General features: G+C 42.6%; 2 protein-coding genes across 8 annotated transcripts in view; one reads left to right on the forward strand and one right to left on the reverse strand.

The window, feature by feature from the left end:
* Nucleotides 1-122: 122 nt before the first annotated feature.
* si:dkey-110c1.10 (unconventional myosin-Vb) lies at nt 123-14,187 on the forward strand. Of its 2 annotated transcripts, none has more exons than XM_038716200.1 (35): nt 123-255; nt 868-978; nt 1,120-1,288; nt 1,858-2,002; nt 2,202-2,358; nt 2,445-2,588; nt 2,713-2,794; nt 2,926-3,033; nt 3,273-3,385; nt 3,476-3,744; nt 3,898-3,979; nt 4,581-4,721; nt 4,799-4,930; nt 5,088-5,171; nt 5,277-5,393; nt 5,497-5,594; nt 5,708-5,794; nt 6,393-6,713; nt 7,063-7,219; nt 7,395-7,634; nt 7,749-7,958; nt 8,120-8,213; nt 8,293-8,441; nt 8,549-8,758; nt 8,918-9,018; nt 9,145-9,259; nt 9,528-9,633; nt 10,107-10,232; nt 10,981-11,132; nt 11,409-11,501; nt 11,747-11,879; nt 11,957-12,254; nt 12,942-13,116; nt 13,209-13,289; nt 13,369-14,187. In XM_038716200.1, the coding sequence occupies exons 1-35, from the start codon at nt 229-231 to the stop codon at nt 13,528-13,530; spliced, it is 4,989 nt and encodes a 1,662-aa protein (XP_038572128.1). In that variant the 5' UTR covers nt 123-228; the 3' UTR covers nt 13,531-14,187. The 2 variants fall into 2 exon arrangements, with proteins under 2 accessions (XP_038572128.1, XP_038572129.1); XM_038716201.1 differs by having other exon boundaries at nt 11,412-11,501.
* Nucleotides 14,188-14,410: 223 nt separating this feature from the next.
* Nucleotides 14,411-23,560, reverse strand: part of unc13a (unc-13 homolog A (C. elegans)) — a 49,983-nt gene continuing 40,833 nt past the window's right edge. For 2 of the 6 annotated variants that reach the window (XM_038716195.1, XM_038716194.1), the window contains 5 exons: nt 22,906-23,053; nt 22,062-22,118; nt 18,530-18,622; nt 17,573-17,732; nt 14,411-17,481 (listed from right to left, as the gene is read on the reverse strand). In XM_038716195.1, the coding sequence (XP_038572123.1) occupies nt 17,193-17,481; nt 17,573-17,732; nt 18,530-18,622; nt 22,062-22,118; nt 22,906-23,053 (747 nt within the window). In that variant the 3' untranslated portion in view covers nt 14,411-17,192. The remainder of the gene's footprint in view (nt 17,482-17,572; nt 17,733-18,529; nt 18,623-22,061; nt 22,119-22,905; nt 23,054-23,560) is intronic. The other 4 variants (XM_038716199.1, XM_038716198.1, XM_038716196.1 and 1 more) reach the window with 3 other exon arrangements.

The following is a 23,560-nucleotide window of genomic DNA, read 5'->3' on the forward strand; positions in this document are numbered from 1 at the left end:
TCACACACAAAACCCCTCCATCCAATCAGCATTCTCCCACAGATTAACAGTTAACTTGACAGTCCTCTGTCTGAGCCTGGACAAAGTGCAAAATACTCACCCGGGACACAAAGTGTCTCTCCTGCAGAAGTGTGGAGGATACCGACCGTTCTTTCAAAAGGGACTTGTAGATGTTACCTCTTGGTTCGTTTAAAATGACCTCACCCTGCATGCTTCAAAGTAGTTAAGATGGCTTCACTGGAGCTTTACAGCAAGGTGAGACTGTCCTGAAGTGATGTGCCACCATCTGTGGGCCCTTTAAAAGAGTAATAATACAAAAACAACATTGCTAGTGATGTGAGTGTTATTGTGTTTTTATGACATAACTGGTTTATGTGTTAGCCTTTCCCAGTTTCCCTAAGTGCTTGTGCCCAAATGATAACCTTTTCTGATTGTTGTTTGTTCTTCAGCCAATACAGTTCATGATAGATGAGCTGTGATAACTTGCATCCTTATTTCTGTAAACGTGGTGGTCAATAAATGTATAAAACTGTAGTTATCAAAGTATGAATTTAAACTTAAGTTGTAAAATGGGCACAGCATATCGCATATGTTAAAAGTAGATAATGGCTAATCCATGCAGGCAGAATGACCAGTGTTAATTTTTAACACCGTTTAGGAGCCTTTTATGCTGATGGGGGACAAATGTCTTGGCTGGGTGGGTTAGGAACAGTGTCCGGGCAGAAACTGAAATATGTAATGAAAATCTCTCCACAATGGGTCCAAAACACACCAAACGTGTTGTTGCAGTATCTTTTTCCCTCTTTGTTATTCTATCTGAATTCTTAAAGTTTCACACATACCTGAAACATTTTACTGCTTTCATAGGGAGCAAGTGTGTGGATTCCTGACCCGGATGCAGTTTGGGTGTCAGCCCTGCTCCTCCAGGATTACAGTCCTGGAGAGAAACATCTACTGCTACAGCTCTGTAATGGAAAGGTGAGACATGTAGTACCATTATATTACTCAAAAAACAAAGTGAATCCTCCAATATCATGGCCCTGATAAACCAGCATCATGCTGAGCCCCAGTGTCCTTGCTATTTTTATTTTAACTCCTAACTTCCATCTCCATTGGTAGGAGGTCCAGTACCCAGTAGTGTCCCCCTCTGATCTCCCACCACTGGGAAACCCCAACATCCTGGAGGGGGAAAATGATCTAACAGCTCTCAGCTTCCTCCATGAACCTGCTGTCTTGCACAACCTCAGGGTTCGATTCCTGGACTACAGTAGCATCTACACGTACTGTGGTGAGCATTGAATGGGCAAAAGCAAACGACTGAGGGAGATTTAAGGATATCTTGTTCAGACAGCAATGATTGTCCAGCCTTGCAGGGTTTTAGTCTTAAAACCCTATTAAATGGACATGTCGTGTGGCTATACTCTATATATACTATAATTATGAGTGACATGTGCTTAGTTTCATTTTGGCTAAAAGTACTCGCAGTGGGTTTTAGAAAATGTGCTTTTGGATTCAGATTTGACATTGGATGCTAAAATGACAACATGTGGTGGTAGTGGATAAGACACATGCGTTTGGTGTGGGAGACACAGTTCCAGCTGTGACACATCCACCAATGTGTCCCTGAGCAAGACACTTAACCCCTCATTGCTACAGGGGTGTGTGACCTCTGTCATGTATGGCATTTGAAAGTCATGTTGGATAAAAAAAGCATCAGCTAAATGAAGAAATGTAATGTACAACTACTGCACTTCATTTCTATCTTATGAAATACCTTTTTATTCTTATGAAATAAGAATTGTCCTATCAAAATCCACACTCTGGTGCTGATGTTACTTTTTTCTCCTTTCCCTCCAGGCATTGTGTTGGTAGCCATCAATCCCTATGACCCGCTCCCCATATACGGAGAGGAGGTGATCGATGCTTACAGTGGTCAGGACATGGCCGACATGGAACCTCACATCTTTTCTGTGGCTGAGGAAGCCTACCGCACTATGACCAGGTCAGAGGTCAAAGGCTGGAGGTCATGTTATGACAACCAGGAACTGGCTGTTTGCTGACCTTTCAAACTCTACAGTAAAACGTACATGAATTAGAATATGCTCTCTATACTCTCTTGCTTATGATTTGAACCTGCAACAACACTGATGGGCTCCACATAATTTCACTATATGAGATTTCACTGCTCTCTTTGAGTATAGGGAAGAGAAAAACCAGTCCATCATCATCAGTGGAGAGTCTGGCTCGGGGAAAACGGCTTCAGCCAAATTCACCATGCGTTACTTTGCTGTAGTTGGCGGAACAGCACAGCAGACCAGCATGGAGGAGAGGGTTCTGGCTTCCAACCCTATCATGGAGGTGATGGATGGATTAACAGATTTGTTACTTAGGAATGAGAAATGTCTGTTTTTAAAGATACAAACATCACATTCCTTTACCTACAGTCTTTTGGGAATGCCAAAACCACACGAAATGACAACAGTAGTCGTTTTGGGAAGTACATCAAGATCTGCTTTGGCAGAAAAGGGGACATCATTGCGGCAAACATGAGGACGTATCTACTGGAGAAGTCAAGGGTTGTCTTCCAAGTAAGCTCTTTAACCAGAATGATGATAAAAACATGACACATAAGAATCTGTCATTTGAGACGAGGTGACATGTTTCTCCTGCAAATGTTCATGAACATTGTCTGTATGTTTGCGTGGGTCTAAGGCATCAGCAGAGAGGAACTACCACATCTTCTACCAGCTGTGTGCCTCCAGAGACTTGCCTGAAATGAGATCCTTTAAATTGGGTGAGACTTAATCACAGGCGAACCCCCCGCTTTGTACGCAAAATATTACCATGTCTACACTTTGTTCCCTTACCTGTGTCGATAAGGTATTGTGCATATTATAATGTCCATGTCTGTGTTTTGACCTTCAGACGCACCTGAGCATTTCCGCTACACCAGCCAGGGAGGAGACATGCAGATTCCTGATACTGATGATTTGTCAGACCTGGAGCGCACTCGTAATGCTTTCACCATTCTGGGTAGAGTAATTGCATTCACACACACACACACACACACACACACACACACACACACACACACACACACACACACACACACACACACACACACACACACACACACACTCACACACACACAATGTAAATTCTGAGAGGATAATTGAGGATACAACTATTCAGACTCTGGTCAGATTTCTGTCAAATTGAATCATGTCCTTAAAATAAAATTGTTAATGCATTTGCAAAATAAAAATTTGCAGGTGTGCAGCCTGACCAACAGATGGAGCTATTCAGGATCCTGTCAGCTGTTCTGCACCTGGGAAACGTCAACATCCAAGCCAGCGGGAGAAGGTCTGACCGGAGTTATATTAATGTAAGAAATGTTTTTCTACTCTATGACTTTTGCCCCTAGAGTGCTATACACATACTGTAGCAGGTACCTGAGTCCTTTGTTTTTCCTCAGGCAGACGACCGCTCTCTGGCTGTCTTTTCCAAGCTGTTAGGAGTGGAAGCACCTCAGATGGCCCACTGGCTGTGTCATCGCAGACTGGCTGTAGGGGGAGAGATGCTGGTCAAACCCATTTCCGGTCAGCAGGCTATAGAAGCCAGAGATGCACTTGCCAAACACATCTATGGCCAGCTCTTTACATGGACCGTCCAGAGGCTCAACTCTGCTCTGAGCTCCCAGAGGGGACAGGCTAAATCCTTTATAGGGGTGCTAGACATCTATGGGTAAGCGATGAGCTTTGTGACACTGGATACAAATATGTTTTATGGCCGTATTACACCCTACACAAGTTTGTTTTATCGTGTTAGAAATATTATGCAATAGTCTTAAGGTTGTGTTCAGTGTGTTCATCTGACGTGTCTTCTGTCTCGGAGCAGGTTTGAGACCTTTGACCGGAATAGTTTTGAGCAGTTCTGTATAAATTATGCCAATGAAAAACTGCAACAGCAATTCAACAGGGTAAGTTATGTCTTCCTGTCCCTCTGTGTTTTGGTGTGTGTGTGTGTGTGTGTGTGTGTGTGTGTGTGTGTGTGTCTACAGCCATTGTACTTGCACGTGCCAGGCAGTAGCCACATTATTTTTGTTAAGCTCTTCAAGGTATCAGTCCTGTCACGACTGGAGTACATCATCACAAACTCCAATTGAGAATACAGCAACAGTTTCTTTTCATCCTTTTCTTTTAGTGTTGATTTCCATCAGTAAATGCACATTTTAATGCATGTGTGTACCCTCTTTCTCTCCTACAGTATGGTGTACTTTTTTAAGGGGTGGAACGTTTCCAAAATCATATTATATTCTTCTGGTTTTAGGGAATAAAGGCTTGTCTTCCTTGTAGTTAGAAAATGCAGGAGGAAGGGTCTGTCTTAGCCTCTCTGTTGAGAGGGAAACACACACAAACTGCCCTCCCAGTGTGATGACCTGTTCTTCACAGCCAAGCTAGCCGCACTGTGTTAGATCTTTTCAAGCATACTCAGGATGGACAGGTCATCCATTTAATTTTGTTGCAACCTTATGATATTATTTTTTTAAAAATTTTTTATTTTGTGTTTTGTGCCTGCAGCATGTGTTCCACTTGGAGCAGGAGGAATATGTCCGGGAAGAGCTGGCCTGGAACAGGATTGAGTTCAGCGACAATCAGCAGTGCATCAATCTTGTAGAGGGCCAACTGGGCCTGTTTGATCTTTTAGATGAGGAGTGCAGGGTCAGTTTAACTCATTGGTTGTAGTGAACATTTTTAGTGCTGTAGTCTCTGTGATCATTGTCTGTGTCTATGACCAGATGCCCAAAGGTTCAGACGAGAGCTGGGTGCAGAAGCTGTATGACCAACACCTGACCAGCAAGCCCCACCCTCACTTCCGGAAACCTCGCATGTCCAACAGCGCCTTCATCGTTTTGCACTTTGCTGACATGGTTAGTGATGAAGGTCATGACACAGATTCTGGGAACGCTGGACAGAAACTGCCACCAATCTGTTTTTTGGACTGTAATTTAATTGTCCAGTGAGATGTCAAGTTTCTAACATTTTGTAACACTCTGCAGTATGACTAGTTTTTCTTTTTGTCAACAGGTGCAATATGAATGCGATGGCTTTTTAGACAAGAATCGAGACACCGTCTTTGAAGAGCTCATTAACATTCTCAAAGCAAGTCAGGTAGATATGTGCTGCATATTCAGTGTCATGAGTTTGTTTCTTTACATGTCTGCGTGACAAGGTGGATGACTACCTGGTGTCTGTGTGTGTTTATGTGTGTGTCAGTCTGAGCTGGTGGCTGAGTTGTTCCAGCAGCAGGGAAATGTGTCCTCTGTGGCTAATGGAGGTGTTCGCTCAGGGAAAAGACCCACCAGAGAGCATAAACTGACAGTGGGCTTCCAGGTGAGCTTTTATGACTGCATCCTTGTGTTTTTGTGGAATGAGCGGAGAATTTTAACAACTTTAACACTATGCTTTGTGTTCATGTTGTTTCTGTGCCTATCAGTTCCGTCAGTCCTTACAGATGCTAATGGACACTCTCAACAGCACCACGCCTCACTATGTCCGCTGTATTAAACCCAACGACCTCAAAGAACCTTTTATGTATGCCTTTGTTTGGCTTGTCGTCACCAAATTAAAAGTTTACTCATTTGATTTTTGTATTTTCTCCGAGACTGGTGTCCGCACCAAGCAACCTAACAGCCTTGCTTTGTTAGGTTTGACCCTAGGAGGACAGTCCAGCAGTTGAGAGCCTGTGGGGTGCTGGAGACAATTCGCATCAGTGCCGCAGGTTATCCATCCAGGTACTGAGTACTTCCATACAAGTAGTTGGGTTTTCAAAAACTGCCTTAATTTTAAAGGAGTATACCAGTGTTTTTTGTAGCTACCACTATATGTGGTTAACAGAGCATTAATCATCTATAAGATAAAATCTTGTAGTTTATTTCCTACCTTTTAGCCAGCATTTTTTTCAGTTTGTGACAATATGTTATAGTAATTAATTTACAGACAGACATATATATAACTATTCCTTGAGATCATGACAATGACAGTTTAATTGTTGTTATTTATTTTGTTAGATTTTTGGTTAAGGTTCTGGTATCAGCCCCTGAACCTAAAGAACAGTTTCAGATGTCCAAGTTTCATTCAACACACCCACATGAAATCAAAACAATCCCTGATGGGTAACACAACAGTGTTACCAAACGATGGGAGCATAAAGTAGTGTAAATGTCCAGTAATGCAATATTTGTCTCTTTATTAATTCTTCATTTTCAGTGCAGTGAACTTTTGAGAGGAGTCAAATAATGAGAAATTAATTGAAACGGAAAGGAAAGACAATCTATCTTAACAGAGCAGTTGTTTTCTCTAAGATTTCTGCTCAAAAACCTTTGTTTCCAGATGGACATACGAGGAGTTCTTCAGCAGGTACCGTCTTCTGCTTCGAGGTCTTCAGAGCCAGGAGAAGGCCCAGGCCTCCTGCAGACAGGTCCTGCCTCAGCTCATACCAGACCCAGACCAGTACTGCTTTGGAAAGACCAAAGTATTCTTCCGGGCCGGTCAGGTTGCTCTTCTGGAGAGGCTGAGAGCTGAGAGACTGCGTGTTTCTGCTGTGATCATCCAGAGCCGGGTCAGAGGATGGCTGGCACGGATTAGATACTCCAGGATCTGCTGGGCTACTGTCACGTTACAGAGATACTGCAGAGGAGCTCTGGCCAGACGGTGAGTTCTTGTGATTTCTTCTATATTACAGTATATCCTCACTGCACCATTTTATTTTTATGTCCTCTCCCAGATAATTAACCTATCAGTGATAGAAATTATTTGTCTGTATTTTTCTGTTTATTTTAAAGATATTTATGATTTAGTCACACTAGCAAATGAAGCCAGGTTTATGTTTGGAGCTACCATGTATTTTACACTGCACAACAATCCGTGGAAACTAGAAAAGCACAGCCAGGTCTGTTACTGTTCTGTGTTTTGTGTAAACTTCAACCTTCCCACACAAAATTGCCAGACACAACTTAAAATGAAATGCACTCAAATTTCCTCTTTGTCATTTTGGCTGCAGACTGGCCCTGACCCTGCGCTACACCATGGCTGCTTTAGTAATCCAGAAGACATATCGCATGGTGGTGGTCAGACAGTTGTTCCTCACTATCCGACAGGCCACCATCATCATTCAGGCCTTCACCAGGGGCACACTGGCGCGCCGCAGATACAGACTGGTCAGCATTTAATTCAGCTTTAACCACCTCATTACCTGCTGCAGAGGATCTCAAACAGTCACTTTTTTTTTTAAATTGCCTTTCTGAAGTCAATTTTGAATACTTAAATTGAAGTTTAATTATATTGGCATAACCTGAATTGATGAAAAATATAAACCCTACTATCCCTCATCAGTTGGTGGCGGAGCGAGCTGCTGTGTTGCTTCAGGCGAGAGTGCGTGGGTGGTTGGCGAGGCAGGCGTACAGGCAAGTACGTGCGGCGGTGGTGTTCATGCAGTGCTGTGTGCGCCGCAGGGCAGCCAGGAGAGAGCTGCTGCAGCTAAAGAGCGAGGCCCGCTCGGTGGAGAGGTTCAGAGAGCTCAACAAAGGCATGGAAGTCAAACTGATGCAGCTGCAGTTGAGAGCAGACCAGGAGGTGGGTGAAGGGAGTTTGATCCTCAGAAGTGATCCATGTAAGCTCTAAAATGTGCGTGTCAAAAGGTCATTTTGTTTATATTCACATGATGAAGTGGTGATTGCATGTGTCCAGGCCAGGGAGGGTGCCACTTTGAGAGAGACCCTGCATGCAGAGCGAGAGACCGCCAGGGCTGAGTTGGAGGCCTTGAGGGCGACGATACAGAAACTAGAGAGCCAGAAACAGGAGAAGCCTTTGCCCTGCCCCGTCATCAGCGAGAAGGAGGAGAAGGAAAGAAGGAGAGCTGAGGAGAAGGCTGCCCAGGAGATCCTTCAACTCACACAAGTAGGTCTACCGACACCTGAGAATAACTTGACACATTTATAACTGTGCTGGTGATTGTGTTATTATTAGGACTGAGCAATGCCAGACTCATAATAAACATTTTCTTTTCCTTGGCAAGCTTAGTTTAAGTTAAAATAGTTTATTCTCTCTCATTTTTTAAGGAGTTGCAAACCCTGCAGAGAGAAAAGGCCTGTTTTTGCAAAGAGAGAGAAGATCTCTCCGCTCGCTTGCTTGAACAAGAAAAAGCACAAGAAGGTAGATTCTCACTTTGCAGCATCATAAAGTCTGTCTGTGTTTTCAATGTTTTTCTTTTTCTTTGTGTGTGTGTGTGCAGAGTGTGTGTACCAAGCTGTTTCTCAGGCAAGTGCAGCTCTGAGGGCAGAGCTGGATGAGGAGAGGAGGAAGTATCAGAGTCTTCTGAGGGAGTTCACCAGACTGGAACAGAGATACGAGAACCTCAGGGAGATGAGTCTGCTCACTGAGGTTCTCAACGACACCAACAGACACACTTAAATACGTCAACAAAAATACCATTTTGGTCCAAAACTCCATCTTGGTTGCTGAAAGTAATTTTTTTCTCCTCACAACAGCAGACCAAGGGCCACAGAAGGACTGACTCCACCCAGAGTCTGAGCTTGGAGCCCCCCTCCCCAGCTCCACTGTCACCCCAGTCTCTCACCCCACTCTCCCTGTCACCCTTCCCATCTGCTTTCTCTTCACCGGAGGAGGTCCACAGGGTCAGCGAGACGTCTCCCTCCCTGGAGAGGAAAGTCTCAGTGTGGAGCGCCGAAACGCCAATGGTGAGAGAATGTAGAAGAAGGAAAAACAAAACTTAAAGAGAAATGTCACAAAATGCAAAATGTTTTTGCTCGTAATGACTGTTGAAGCTCCAACTTGCAACAAAGTGTCATTAGGTCAGACAATAAAATGTCACACTGCGTTCACGTTTGCATTGACAGGACCAGTTGATGGAGAGGATGGACGTGGCCAAAGACCTGGCAGTGAAGATGGAAGGAGAGGACCTGGCACATGCTTACGATGCTGTACGAGTGGCCAACAAGTCAGTCATTACTCACTCATTCATTCCTTTTAGTGAAACTTGCTTCCCTTTCAATTTGATGTTACGACTTAGATTTGGTGGACGAACTCCGTGGTCCTGTTTCATATCTCCCCTTGTCTGCGTCAGGTTTCTGGAGAGCCAGCTGCGTGGCCAGCGCGGCCAATGGGAGGAGGAGCTGGAGGCTCTGAGGTGCCAACTTAGTCAAGCGATCTCTGGTTGTTCCTCTGCTTCACAGCAACAGGTATTGACTTGTCATCTGTGGTGCATAAAGGAGAGTGAAAGTGTATATACATTGAAAAAAATGGCTAGAAAAGTCCTAATGGTCTTTGTTTCAACATTCTGACATATTTTGATGTTGCACCTTTTCTTCCTCTGCCCTTATTATGCTCCCATCTTCCGCAAAAAGTCCCTTCCTACTTTTTTTCCCTCATCACTTCTTTTCTCTGACATAATCAGAGCATTGGCCATAAGCCAGAAATTCAAAGTATTAAGTGTGTTTGTGTGTAAAGGATCTGCAGGAACTACTGGAGGCCAGAGAGCAAGAGTGTGTCAAATTGAGGAGAGAGCTGCAGGAGCTTAAAAACACAGTTTCTCTCAGACGACTACTGACACAAGGTAAGATTTCATCAGACCGTCTGTGAAGGTGCAGACCCTGCTATGTACTAAATGTACTTGAGAGTAAAGTAAACACACAGTCATTAGAGAAATAGTATAATTACATCAAAAGTTCATATAAATAAAATGCCTTAAATGTGTTGACCTTTACATAATAACATACTAAATATCACCCATCCAGTTGCTGTATCGTCTCTTACATGCTGTTTGTAAATGCTTTGTATAGCGCCTTTCTAGACTTTTCAACCACTCAAAGCCCTTTTGCACTACATCGCAGTCACCATTCATACACTAAGCTCAAACAGAAACTTACATTCACACCTCACTTACATTGGCCTGGTTCAGTATCTTGCCCAAGACATGTAGCCTGGAGGAGCCGGGGATTGAACCGCTGACCTTCAGATTATCAACCTCCTGAGCCACAACTGCCCCTTTCAGTTGTTTCAGTTTGTTGATATGTTTTCCCTTTCCAGTTCTCCCATCAGCTTTCACCCCAGAGATGGTCTCCCGTCCATCTCAACCGAAGCCAGCAACAGTCACTGGTTTGCTGGAATGTAGGAAGAGAGATGAAGCCAAGCTCATCAAGAACCTCATCACAGGTGAGATTCATCCCTGTCCCCACCTTCCTCATCTTCATCTGCCATATTTGTTTTATCGGTTATTTGATTTTCCAACTTTTTGAGGAGTTTTACAATTAGAAAGAATCCGAACAGAGTGTACCAGAATCTGCTTTTTAACTTTCAATTGTGTTCAAACCACACAGTTTGCCCCTTTAGAGCATCATTTACCAACCAAACAAACATAAACAAACTCCATATTTAAGTTTCAGTGCATAGAAGCATTTCAACTTATATACAGGAAACATGTAAAAGTAATTTGCACCAGGGCCATAGTAGAAACGTAGATACTCGTAATTTTTGTTGGTAGTATGTCAGTCAGTCTGTGGATTATTTTCACGATAATCAGTCATTTGGTCCATAAAATGTCAGGAAGTAGTGAAAGATGCACATTACATTCCTCAAGCCCTAGCTGATGTCATCAAAACCGTGTTTTGTCCAGGCAACAGTCATCAATTTACTAACAACAACAAATTCTCAGAGATGTGTGGCTGGAACTAGGGAGTTGTTGATCCTTGAAAATGTATTTTAACAATTACTCCATTAACAAAACAGTTGCTTTACAAAGTCATGTCTATGGGATGGTGACACTACAACTTTGTAGTGTTGCCTGTCAGTATGATGTGACTCACAAGAGCAAACTTTTACTGTAACAAACTCACCTATAGCTGACAAATATGACCTGACTGTGTTCGCTCTGCCATTGCTGCTCTCTCTGTCTGCGGTCCAGACATACGTGTTGACAGCGCCCTGTCTCTACCTCCTGGTCTGCTTGCCAGCGTGCTCTTCCTGTGTGTTCGTCAGGCCGACTGCAGCGGAGACCACACTCAGGCTCGCTCACTCTGTTGTGCTGCTGTCAAGGCTATGAAGGCAGCTCTGAAGGTAACCTGAGTTCTGAATCTGCCCGGTGTACCATATGGTGGAGGTTTCATGCATATGAGGGCAGATCACCTCATGTCTGATGCCACTTACAGAGAAGCATCAACAACTGACTTTGAAACACTTTCATGTGATTGCTCTGTCCTACATCTGTCCAGAAGAAAGTAAACCACACCGAAGCCCATATACCCATATCTCTCTCACACACATACATATTGACCATATATATGATAGCACTCCAAGTAACAATATAACCTTTTTCCATTTTATCTGTCCCAGCAGAAACATAGTAACGATCTAGGCATGACAGCTCTATGGCTGAAAAACGCCTGTCTGTTGCACGACCTGTTGAACCAGTACTCCCCAAAACAGGTAGGATGAACATGTATTTATAATTACTAACATCCTATTGACGGAGAGCATTTTTGTCACTAAAAACAGTGAAATAACGAAAATCATAGTCTTCTCAATAAATTTTCCCCATCTTGCACATCTAGATGAATATAGTTTATAGAAGATAATCTTTGGAGTAGTTAGGGAGTCATTGATTACTGACATAGAAACAATCTCAATACATTTTACTCTATGAATATATGACTGCATCGATTACTTTTCAGACCCTTGACTCAGATGATCTGGTTCCACTGACCACTGATCTGAGTGACCTGATCCGCGCCCTGAGTGACCTCTGTATCCAGGCCTATCAGCAGCTCCTCTCCATCACTGAAGCACATCTACAAAACATCATAGGTTTGATGCTGATGCTATCCATGCTCTCCCCACCACTGCTCCTCTTATCTTACCTCCTGCTTCCCTCTCTCCCTCAGTCCCCGCTCTGCTGGAGAGTGAGACCATCCCAGGTCTGTCTGGCACTGCGGTAAAGTTGGGAACGTCCAGAAAACGGGCAGGCTCAGACCCCAGGACTGTGGGAGGCGATGCTCCCACTATGGCGACTGTGCTGAGAGAGCTGGCAGCCCTTCACACTGCTTTGACCCATCAGGCTCTGCCCCAGACACAGATGGAGCAGGCCTTCCACCAGCTCACCTACATCATCGCTGCCTCCGCTCTCAACAGCCTGCTGCTGAGGAAAGATATATGCTGCTGGAGCCGTGGCATGCAAATACGGTAGAAATATACACATAGATTTAGATACTATAAGCAAAAATATTTCATATCATGTTATGGTATGCAATTTGCAAATGCGCTATACATGCCATGACATGATATGTTCATTAAATTTATTTTTAAAAAATTTCTATACTGCTAATACCAGGGAGCTTTGTCTTTAATATCTAATTTGTCAGGTATTTAATTTACTTCTCCCTAATCTGCCCACTACAGCTGTACTAGGGCCTCATTTCTAAACCTTGCCTATGCGCAAAAGAAGGCATACACCATTTTCTGGGCAAACTTTGGGATTTATAAAAAACACAAATGACAGGAGAATTCATATGCACATAAACCGGTTGCAGAAGGATGCTTCACTTGGGCTAACCTTGGATGGTGTGGAATTCAGAGACAGGAGTTTTTTTTTGGTTGGGAAGGCACCAAGTGTACAAGGAAAAAACACGATTTAAACTTTATTTTTAATGTAATATTATGTATTGTCATTAAATAAAATTTTTATTTAACTTAATTTTTAACAGAATGTAATATAAAAGTTGTGACAGATTAATTTTCTATAGATTAATCAACACATTGCTGTCTGTATAATGTAATACAACAGTACAAACTACAGTCTACAAAATGACCATAATAATAACATTAATATCTAGATTATTTATTAACCAGCCTGTTTCTCTTGTCACTAAGCTATAATGTGAGTCTGCTGGAGGAGTGGCTGCGGAGCAAAGGTCTGCAGGCTGGGGGCGCTGTGGCCACACTGGAGCCCCTCATCCAGGCAGTTCAGCTGCTGCAGGCTGGGAAAAAGACCGAGGCGGACGCACAGGCGCTTGTCCGCACCTGCACTGCCCTGTCCAGCCAGCAGGTGGGTCTCTGTCTGTCTCAATCATACTTGAAGACAGGAAAAACCTATTGATGTGCATTAAACCGCCTGCTTGTTTCCGTTTTGATTAACAGATTGTGAAGATTCTGACCCTCTACACTCCCCACAGTGACCTGGATGAAAGAGTCACACTGAATTTCATCCGTACTGTGCAGGTACAACAGCTGCAAGGTTGCATGTGTTCATCAATTTAAAGTAGTGTCTCATGTGAGTTGCATGTATTTGCTCTTCTAGGGGCTTCTCAAAGGCCGTGCTGACAGTCAGCCTCCACAGCTCCTAATGGATGTGAGGCGAGTGTTCCCTGTCACATTTCCCTTCTCGCCTCCCCCCGCCCTCCATGCTGAGAAGTTAGTCATCCCAGACTCCCTCAAGATTTCCTTTCTACGCAGAGCCTAAAAAAACGTGGGATGCCTTGCTTTTTCAGTGTAGCAAATGCAAATTGTGATGTTTTAGCAAATTCAACTTCCAACCTATTAAGTCATTTGACATTTAAATAACTTCCAGGAGGTGTTGTGAACTTACTTCCTCTAAGATTATATAGTCTGTACAGACTACCATTGTAAATCAGAGGTTATGGCAAACCTTTACATTTCAGCTAATTAACTGGTGAGTTTGAAATGGCTAATAAAGAGCAGGAAGATAAAGTATTTCTTTAAAAACATATTAGTACAGTTTGACAAACAAGGAACGAAATGGAGCTTTTTTTTTTGTCATATTTTATTGGAAGCAGAAACACAACGAGACTGCAGTCCGAGTAACCTCAACCCCCAATAACCAGAATAAAAAAAACCCAAAAATTAGAAACATCTCATGTATAAAAAAATTCTCATGCGAGTACTTTGTACCACTACACATCATCAGTAATACATATTTATATATTCACAAACATTTGAAAAATAGAAAACAATAATAGAATATCAAAATAAAGGAGACAACAATTGGCAATTAACATCAAATAATTATGCGTGCTGGCACAATACATTTTTTCTTTTTGTTTTATTGTTCCTATCATGCACCATTTTCTGGAAGTACAGGACCGGCGTCGCTGCGCAGCTGTCTGTCTGCGTGGCCGGGTCAGCTCGACAGAACAGATCATGCATGTCTGCCCGCTTTGTGTCTGTGTGCTTTCATTGTGCTTCTACATTTATCCTTGTCCTTCACTTCTGTGTGCATCCCTGTTCTGCATGCCAGTCCGATACCCCAACACGCAAACTGAGCCTCTGAAGGAGGAGGAATTACTAAAGTATCATTGTCAACAGCAATAAATAAAGATTTGTTTTCGTGGCATTTCCAGCTATGTGACAGTTGTGAACCTTTTATTCAAAGTTATTAAAAGTCTGTGCAGATGTCTCCTTGAATAACAGACCTTGTACACACCAAAGAGTGACACATGTTTCAATTTTGTTTAGTTAATGGGTTTCCTTTATATAGTCTATATAATGGTATATAATGTCAGTGTAAAATGAATTGGCTCTCAAGCCCATTAAATGATTAGATTTGTGCAAATTGCTTGTTATTCATCTCCAGTGTGTACACGGCCTTCCCATATATTTCAATAATAGCTACATATCCAGATTGGGCATCCACACACACATAATACCCAACTGCCCAATCTCCCAGAGCTAAAAATTCAAGTCTACAAAAGAGCAGCAAACTTCACTTCACATAGTCTGACATGTGTTTGTTACATCCGAGCTATTTACAATGCCCAAACCAAACAACAATCGAGCTTTCCCCTCCAGATTATTGTCCAGATTGATGAAAAGCTGTACAAACAACTTTCAATCGCTAATCAGCTCTACTACAGCTGGGGTGTTTGGCCCTTTATAATAGAGATAGCATTTTACAACATATCAGACAAACACTTGTGCTGATATAATAAGAAAAATAATCCACAATGTAAACATTATAAGACTGCTTCAAAAATGACTCATCTACGAATATTTTTATAGATTAGATGCATAGAGTTCAGTTCTTACACCTTATTCATAAGAGGGGGTCGGTTCAATTTGTAATGTACGATCAAGCGGTAGTCTGGTAGAGGCCTTCAGCAGAGGCAACTTAAAAAAGAGGCAGAAATAGAAAAAACAGAACATCCTGTCATTATTGAACTTGGACATTTCCTCGCCCTGGATGCCTTTTTTGTTACATACACACATATTCTAGAACCGCTTAATCTTTTTAACAAAATGGGCATTCATGAAAATAAAAATTGAATTAGGAGACATGCTGGGCAGTCAATAGACTATTCAGAACATTTTTTTTCATATGAAATTGACTCTAGATTAAAGAAATAAATGTAAGTATGATGATTTGACATCTTGGTGTGTAATTCAGATCAGAGTATAAATGTGTAATTATTGGTGCATTAAAGACCCTGTGCTTCTAAATCTTCATACTACATCTCTAAACTGTAGGTCCTCTTTTAAACGTCAGCGCCAGACCTGGTGTGGTCTGGATCTGCATCCCTTTTGTAGCGGTCTGACTTCTCGCTACCAGGGATCAGGGTTACTGCATCTGCAACCGGATCATTAGGGATCACGGGTGGTAGATCATTAGTGATTTGTGCTCTCCCTGAGGTGCAGGGTGTGTGTTATTGTAACCCACGTAGATATATTACCTCAGACGATGTTGCTTTTGCAAAATAGGATCTTGAGGACAAGTTTTTATCATCCTCTTACATGCAGGTTTTGATTTGGCATGTTGTTGTTTTTTAAGAAGAGGAGGTGGCAGTCAAGTGTTCATCCTTTTATCATGCACCTCTTGCACATCCATTATTGGGCTGTCTAGCTGCGGAATGTTTACAGTAAGACAAAAAAGACAGAAATATCCATCATAAGATGGAAGACGCATCCTCTTTAAAGTAAAAAATATGAACACCTGTGATGCTCTTTGCTTGTGATGGCTTCCTGTGATTACATTTGCAGGTAACAGGCAACACGGGCGGCTACATGAGGTCAACATGAGAACATCTTACAAAACACTCACACATGCTCAAACGTTGATTATACATTCACACTTGGACACGATCATTCTCACACACACATATAGTCTGATGAATCACAGTGCTTGAAGGCGTGTTTTCATCAGATTAATCTCTTTATACAGTCGCTGTATAGGAGACAGACACACTGTACGAGGGTCAACAAGACAGAAGGCATTGAGGGTGTCAGGCAGTGTGCTCTGTTACAGGGTAGACGGACATAAAGACAGACAAAGGCAATCTTTCAAGTACCGAACGTCCATTGAATAATCCTGCATATGTCCTTCATATATTATAGATTATGATATATATAGAATGATTTAAATATAAATATAATTTGGCAGAAAGCAGTAAATAAATATTAATACTATCATAACTAAATAGTGCTTTGTTCCCAATATGCCATGTCCCTACCCGAAACCTGGAATGTTTGAGGCCGTATAGCCGTTTTGTTGTTGTTAATAGGTCAGTTGGACAATTGGTCCTGTTGTGCTCATGGCTGGTCTTGGCATATTTCAGAGATTATGTGTCGGCACTTGCGGTCCCTTCCCTGTGCGGGTGCACAGACAGACAAGGGGCGAGAGGAACTGGAAAGCATGAGGGGTAAGAGGCTGAGAAAAGAAATGGAAAATATTAAAAGGCTACAAGGTATTTCTTTCACCTTAACCAGTCAACCGAGGTGTGTGTGTGTGTGTGTGTGTGTGTGTGTGTGTGTGTGTGTGTGTGTGTGTATGTGGAGTGGAATGGTATGACTCACCTCTACGGATAGAGGATATATGCTCTATAATTAAACTCTATGCATTGTTCATCAAAAGGATGGCTGATCATTTCTGCAACAATAAAGACATTGGTGCTTTTTGAATACAATTAGTGATGACTTGTTTAGCACTATGTCTTTTCCCACTGAAATGAATGTATTTACAGCACTGGATGTGTGGTGACTGTTGTCGTATCTGTGCTTTTACAACACTGGATCATCAGGGCAGTGGCTAGCAGTGGCTCAGCAGAGCCAGGGCAGTAGGTGGCGATGTCTGATCGAGCTTCAGACGGATCGTTTTCAATTCTGTCATGTCTCTTAGCTGCGGCCCTCCTCTGCAGAGCGCTGGTCAGACTTGAGCTTGACGAACTCTTTGGCGACGTCGTCGTTGTTGCGTTGGGAGAGGATTCGCAGGACGGTGAGGCCCGTCTCGTCCATGTGGATGCGTTTACCCAGAGGCAGCCAGCAGGCGACGCTGCCTTTGGAGGCCATGTCCTTCAGCTGCAGGACGGCCATACCCACGGTGCGGTCCTCCCGCGCGAAACAGTAGTCCTTCACACACACCTGCAGCTCATAGCATTCAGGGCCCACCTCGTTACTCAGGGTGCTGCAGTGGGGAGGATAGAGGAGTTAACAACTACCTCTTCTGTCATTATTTACAGCCTTATAATAAAACAACCAATCGTCATCAAACTCACAAAGTAAAGGTTTCATTGTATTTTGGAGCCCAGCTGTTGTTCTTCGACTTGGTGGCGTACTTTCTCTTCTTGTCGCTGAGGTGAGGGCCGATGATGTAGACCTCCACAAATGGCCGGAATATTCCCTGTGTCTGCCACCTCAGGTCATTGGCAGCCACCACTGAGAGAGAGAGAGATGGAGAGAGAGGAAGTGAAAGGACAGACAGTGGGAAGTTGTGGGTGAGAGAGAGACAGAGAGAAAGATTCATGTGGAGAAAATGTGTGAAAAGGGAAAAAAAAGTGTGAGTGAAGAGAAAATTCAGAACAAGAAAATACTGGCTCTCCATCATGTCTCTTATTCAGTTCCCTGTTAAGATAGTGAAAGGGGGAGAGTTGGGATTTTATTTCATTACAAAGTCATATTTGTCTTTGGCAGCTGAAAAGCCGATCACCATTTAACTAACTATTTGACTTCTAAAACCAACTGGCTGCTCCAGTGATGACTTAGGTGTGATGTATTGAAGGTGAAGACTTAGGCAAACATTTTATATTGGTAATGAATGCAGATCACTTTGTCTTTTTCTGTTGATCAGTGTCAAAAAAGAAGCCACATTAAATCTACTTTGATCAAATAAAACTTGACATTATCAAAGGGGGATGAGTACTTTTTGTAGGTTTTGAAAAGTAGTAGTAGTAACTGTCTTTAAAGGTAGAAAATAATATTCACTGAGCTTTCTCTTCATGAAAATATTCAAAAAATGATTAAAGCTGGGTGGTGACTAGTTTGTCTGACTGATCGTTTGACACCCAAATCAAGGTCTACATGCTAGCTTTTTCTACAGCTTTCAACCTCATCACATGCTCCTCATCAGTGGATCGAGTTTGAACTATTTCGAGTGTCAAGAATAAACTCTCCTGCTTATTGATCCGTGGCTTGATTTCCACAGGAGAAAACAAGAAAGAAAACCTTTCCATTACCTTTCACTGTGACCTTGTGCTCTCCGGTGTTTGGGTGAGTGAAAATCTCCACATGGATGGACACCTCTCCCACGGCATCGTCCACCCCAGCACCTGACAGGACAGACAGAGAGTGAGGGGCACGTTAATGCCTTTGAATTTGAAAACATTGGACTCCTCCATGCTCCTATCGCAGACCAAACACTCACACAAACCACTGTGCACTCTGTTCCAAATTCTCCCCCTCCTTGTGAAAGGTTACAGACCAATTCTATTTCAATTTTATAAACTGAAGATTGAAATGGATCTGGCTCTAACCTTTTGGATATCACACAAGGCAAACACATCTTAATGCTAAACTAATCACTATGTAACAGGAGGACTTCAAATAAGGCATAGAGATCTGCATGTGCATATGTTGTGGTCTGGAAGTGGACAGTCAGACAAAGCTGCTATGAGTGGGCGTAAGTGTTTTAATATAGGTAGCACTGTCATTCTCTGAAATGCAGTAAAGCATCTCACAACAACTCTATCATTAGGTACAAAAATATGTTTATATTTATTAATATTTTTGTACCTACTGACCAGAAATATCTGTATCTGCATTATCATTAGGACTGACTGAACAGCCTTTGTAGAGATTCAGCAATTGAGAGGTAATAATTTGGATCCAGTGAGGACAGTAATTTGTGCCCACTCATAGAGCAAGGCGTCTGTTAGGATGCATGGTGATTAGTAAGAGGCAGAGAAGAAGACAGGAGAGAAGCTGGAGAAGGTCAACTGACAGTGTTTCCCCCCCGACGTAGATCGGGTCAGGACATGCTCAGATGGATCGAGACAGGTGGACACACCCATTCCTTGGTAAAGACTTTTACCCAAGCATGGTAAGAGGAGGGACGAGAAAGAGGAAGGAGCTTACGGAGAGAGAAGCAGTTCAGCTGCTCAGATCCGTCTGTGACGGATGGCACTACTGATGACCCAACTCCCTGAATAAAGCTGTACTGTGTAAAGAGGCAGTGAATTATGTGATTGTGTAAATTAACTATTGCTGTTTTATCTAAATTGGACATTACTGCATTTCCAAAGAGAAAATGAAAGTCCAAGGACTGTTGCACAGGTTGTAAAACCAAATTGATGATTTGTGATTGGGAGTCAAATTTTACTTAAAATATTCTAATTAAGATATCAAGGATTGCAAATGGTTAAAGTCAGAGGTTTCTTACCAAATGGATTTGAGCCCCTCATCCAAGATAACAACTCTGGACCTGGGCCCAAGTTCAGGTCTTGGGGTCTTTGGCTCCATACTTGTAGCTATAAGACTATTTTAGGGTAAAGATGACAGTGATGGCTCCATTCAGGCTTCACTTCTTTTGTCTGGGAGGGAGATGGCGGACAAATCTGGTTTTGGGCTGCATGTGAACAAGTGGTTGAGATCCATATACAATTCCAGAAGGATACGGTGACAGATGGACATTCATTTTCAATGTTTTAATTAGTGTCCTCACTCCGTCAACGGTATCTTTGTGGCGACGACCAGCAGCCTGTGTGTGTGTGTGTTTTCAATCAGCTGCCCACTAAACAAGGTGTCTGTGGGAGTTAGACGGCAGAGTGTTCCTGGCATGCAGCTCTCTACATCTCTCCAGGGAGCATTATGGGATTGTTGGTCTCGCTGCCAATAGGACCAAAGAGAACAGCAGTCATCCATCTGGCCTTGTCTACTCTGTGGAGGACGTCCATGAAAGATGAGAAAGAAACTTTGCTGGCTAGGAGGCAGGGAGATGTTGCCATGATAACGCAGGCTTTTCTTCTTCAATCAACACTGCAATCAGAGGTGCAAATTTGGTACCATATTGCAAATTTTTACCAGAATAGCCGTTAAATCTCATAACTTGTACTGTGACCGTGCCAAAGCATCACCCGAGCTCACGGCATATTCACAAATGACGGTTGATGGTTTCAATAGCAAATAATGCAGCTCACAGCCCGCAGCATGTAAGAGCCATTACGGATCAGCAGCAGTTGAGTTCATAAGAATAAATTCCACTGAGCTTTCGTTCAGTCATCCTGCTCTAATCGTCTACTCTAATATGTTTGGAAGAACTATCCAGTGAAATCTGCTTGGCGGGAAGTTAATTTGCATCCTCGTTACAGGTAAGGTCATCTAGCAGCTGGCGGGAAGGCTAAAGATTTTTTGTTTTCTATATATACCTCCACTGTGGAAGGAAAGAAAGACCATAAGAATTTGAATTTCATAAGCAACTAGATACATAATTGTGAAAGTTTTTCACTACTGAAAACTTACTGTTGACATTTAAATAACACTGAGTGGATAGTAATTAAATGTTTTACTTTGAAAATTTCTAGTTATTATATCTTTGCTTCCATACTTTCCTCCTTGGCTTCTGCCCATAGGAAAATAGCAGTTATGTGATATATAGTCTCTCTGGAACCTTAACCATTTTACATGAGAGGACTCCATTTATCTGAGAGGACTGTCAGGGTGCCGGAGTTTGTACAGCATCAATTGTATTGAGACAGTGAAGCGAAGTCAGTGCACAAACACTGAGTTAGCTGAATGCATACAGCTCCTGCATCATCCTGCGTCAGTGTTTGTGAGCAAGAGTCAGATCTTTTAAAAACTAACCTAAAGTGACAGAAATCAGACCACCTGACCTGTGAGACTGTTTCTGATTGGCTCAATCTGTGGAGGGGGGATGAGTTGGGCACCCTTTCTCATCATTGCTGTAGGGAGGGCCATGCTGCACGTGGGAGCTGTGTGTGTGTGTGTGTGTGTGTTTGTATGTGTCCGCCTCTGTCCATGTTTGTGTGCGATGATAGAGCAGGCAAGGACAGGGAGCCCTCCCAGACAAAATGAGCCAACAGCCATCATCATCTTCACAATAATCCCAGTTTTCTTCATCAGCGTCTTTCATTTCAAACACAGTGGGAGGGGTGATAATGTGGGGGAAAAGGATTTACTCTGTTTTTCTCGCTGAAGACAAACAGTATACTGAAACACTGTGCTTCTGCTTCAACAACCCTAAGGACAGTCTCAGCCCACGCGTGCACACCCACACACACCCACACACACCCACACACACACACACACACAGCCCTCGGGCCTCTCACGGTGTCATCATGCTGGATCAGGATTCCTCTGCACTTTAATGCATTTCTCTTCTATTTGTCTGATGTCATGCTTTAGTTTCTGCTCATACATACAGTCTATGGCGTATGTATTCAGCGCAGTTCGGGACATACAGACATCAGTGTGTACATTACATGCATGAATGCATAACGTCTATGTTCTCGTTGTTGTGGTGGGCACGTACAATATGTGTGTGTGCAAATATGCAGAGATAGAGAGAAAAAAGACAGGAAGTATGTTCAATCTGAACATTGCATTTATCTGTTGGGATGACTTTGAGCAGGCAGGGGAGTTTCAGGATGCACATGGGGGGTGTAGGGTGGAAGGTGGAGGGAGTTGGGCTTTGGTCTGTAGGATTTCTGGTAGTCCTGGATGTCTCAGGCCCTGAGCCTGAGTGCCACATACCCTTGTCTGGGTAAACATCCTCACTAGTGGTGAACCTCACCCCCTTCCCGCCGAACACTGGCCCACAGACGGGACAGAAGGAGGGAGTAGACAGAGAAAGGAAAAACACGTAGAAATATGAGGTTTGCAGAGGTTGAATTTAAGAATTACAAAGTAGCAAAACAGACCAACATGTATGAGTCTTGTCCCTAAAGATGGGAGAGATCCTGATTTTTATCATATCAGCCCTTTTTAAAAATCCTTCTGATCTGCTGTGCCCACACAGAACTACTGCTGTAAAATGTACTTATGTATGCTCCAAGAACCATGCGACATTTTGCTAATTAACTATCATCCACTAAAATGGCATTCCTATCAGCGGTGCTCAGGGACAATGTGTCAGCATCAGCGCTTCCACAGAGATGATGACTGCTATGTAGCCATCTGACGGTGGGATAGAGGCTGAGCAGCAGAATCAAAGAGCGAGAGAAAAGAGGGGGTGGATATTTATTTTTTTCATTGTAAATAGCTGTCAGATCATGTAAAAAATAATCTCTGTGTTTCCAGAGGCTGGCTACCAGGAGACTCAGCATTTCAGAGTAGAGAGAAAATATTGTGCGGCTACAGCTACTTCATGCTCTACAAAGCATGTGAGGTATTTTCAAGATATAGAGCTCAGCATTTAGGAAACCCTAACATCAACATTCTCAGAGAGAGTAAAGCAAAAAACAAACAAACATGGATACAATGATCTCAAAAAGAGAATTAAGTAACATTAGAAATGAACTTTCAATACTGGAAATAAAGAGAATCAAAAGTCAGAGAAAGGGAAGAGTGTCACAGAGAGTAAAGACCATTTGGTTACCTTGTGCGTTCTGTGACTGGACAAAGGTCCTAATGAGTTTGTCCGTAGCCTGCGTGTAGAGAGACAGGGCGTAGTGGAGAGACTGGAGGTCAGGACTCTTCTCCAGGAAAGTCTTCTTCAGACCGACACCACCAGCATGGAAATATTGCTAACATACACATAGACAAAACAGAGGCCAGCTGTTAACTTACTTCCCAATGTGGGAATTAGCTGATTTTCCTTCTCTTACATTACAGTAAATTAAATATTCTTGGGTTTTGGACATTTTATAACTTCACCTTGGGCTCTAGGAGATTATTATGGGCATTTTTCACTGTTTTCATATGTTTTATAGACCAAATGATTCATCACATAAAGGGGTAATATGTAGTTTTCAGCGGCCACTAGTGGTATGGTTTGAAGATGTTTTATTTTTTATTTAACCTTTATTTAACCAGATAATCTCATTGAGATTTAAAACCTCTTTCTCAAGATAGATAGAAAATAGCAGCATATTGACAGTTACAAATACGAACACCAAGCACACACAGTCTCCTCCTGGTTTTCCATGAAAAACAGGCTCTGTTTCTAAAATAAAATCCTATTTTTAGTTTGAGCTTTTGTACTAGTTTATCAATGTGCAATTTAAAAGAGAGCTGATCATCAATTAATATAC

This window comes from Micropterus salmoides, unplaced genomic scaffold (genome assembly GCF_014851395.1).
Source record: "Micropterus salmoides isolate LMB-PRFRI ecotype aquatic unplaced genomic scaffold, ASM1485139v1 Ms_hic_scaffold_13, whole genome shotgun sequence".
Classification (NCBI taxonomy): domain Eukaryota; kingdom Metazoa; phylum Chordata; class Actinopteri; order Centrarchiformes; family Centrarchidae; genus Micropterus; species Micropterus salmoides.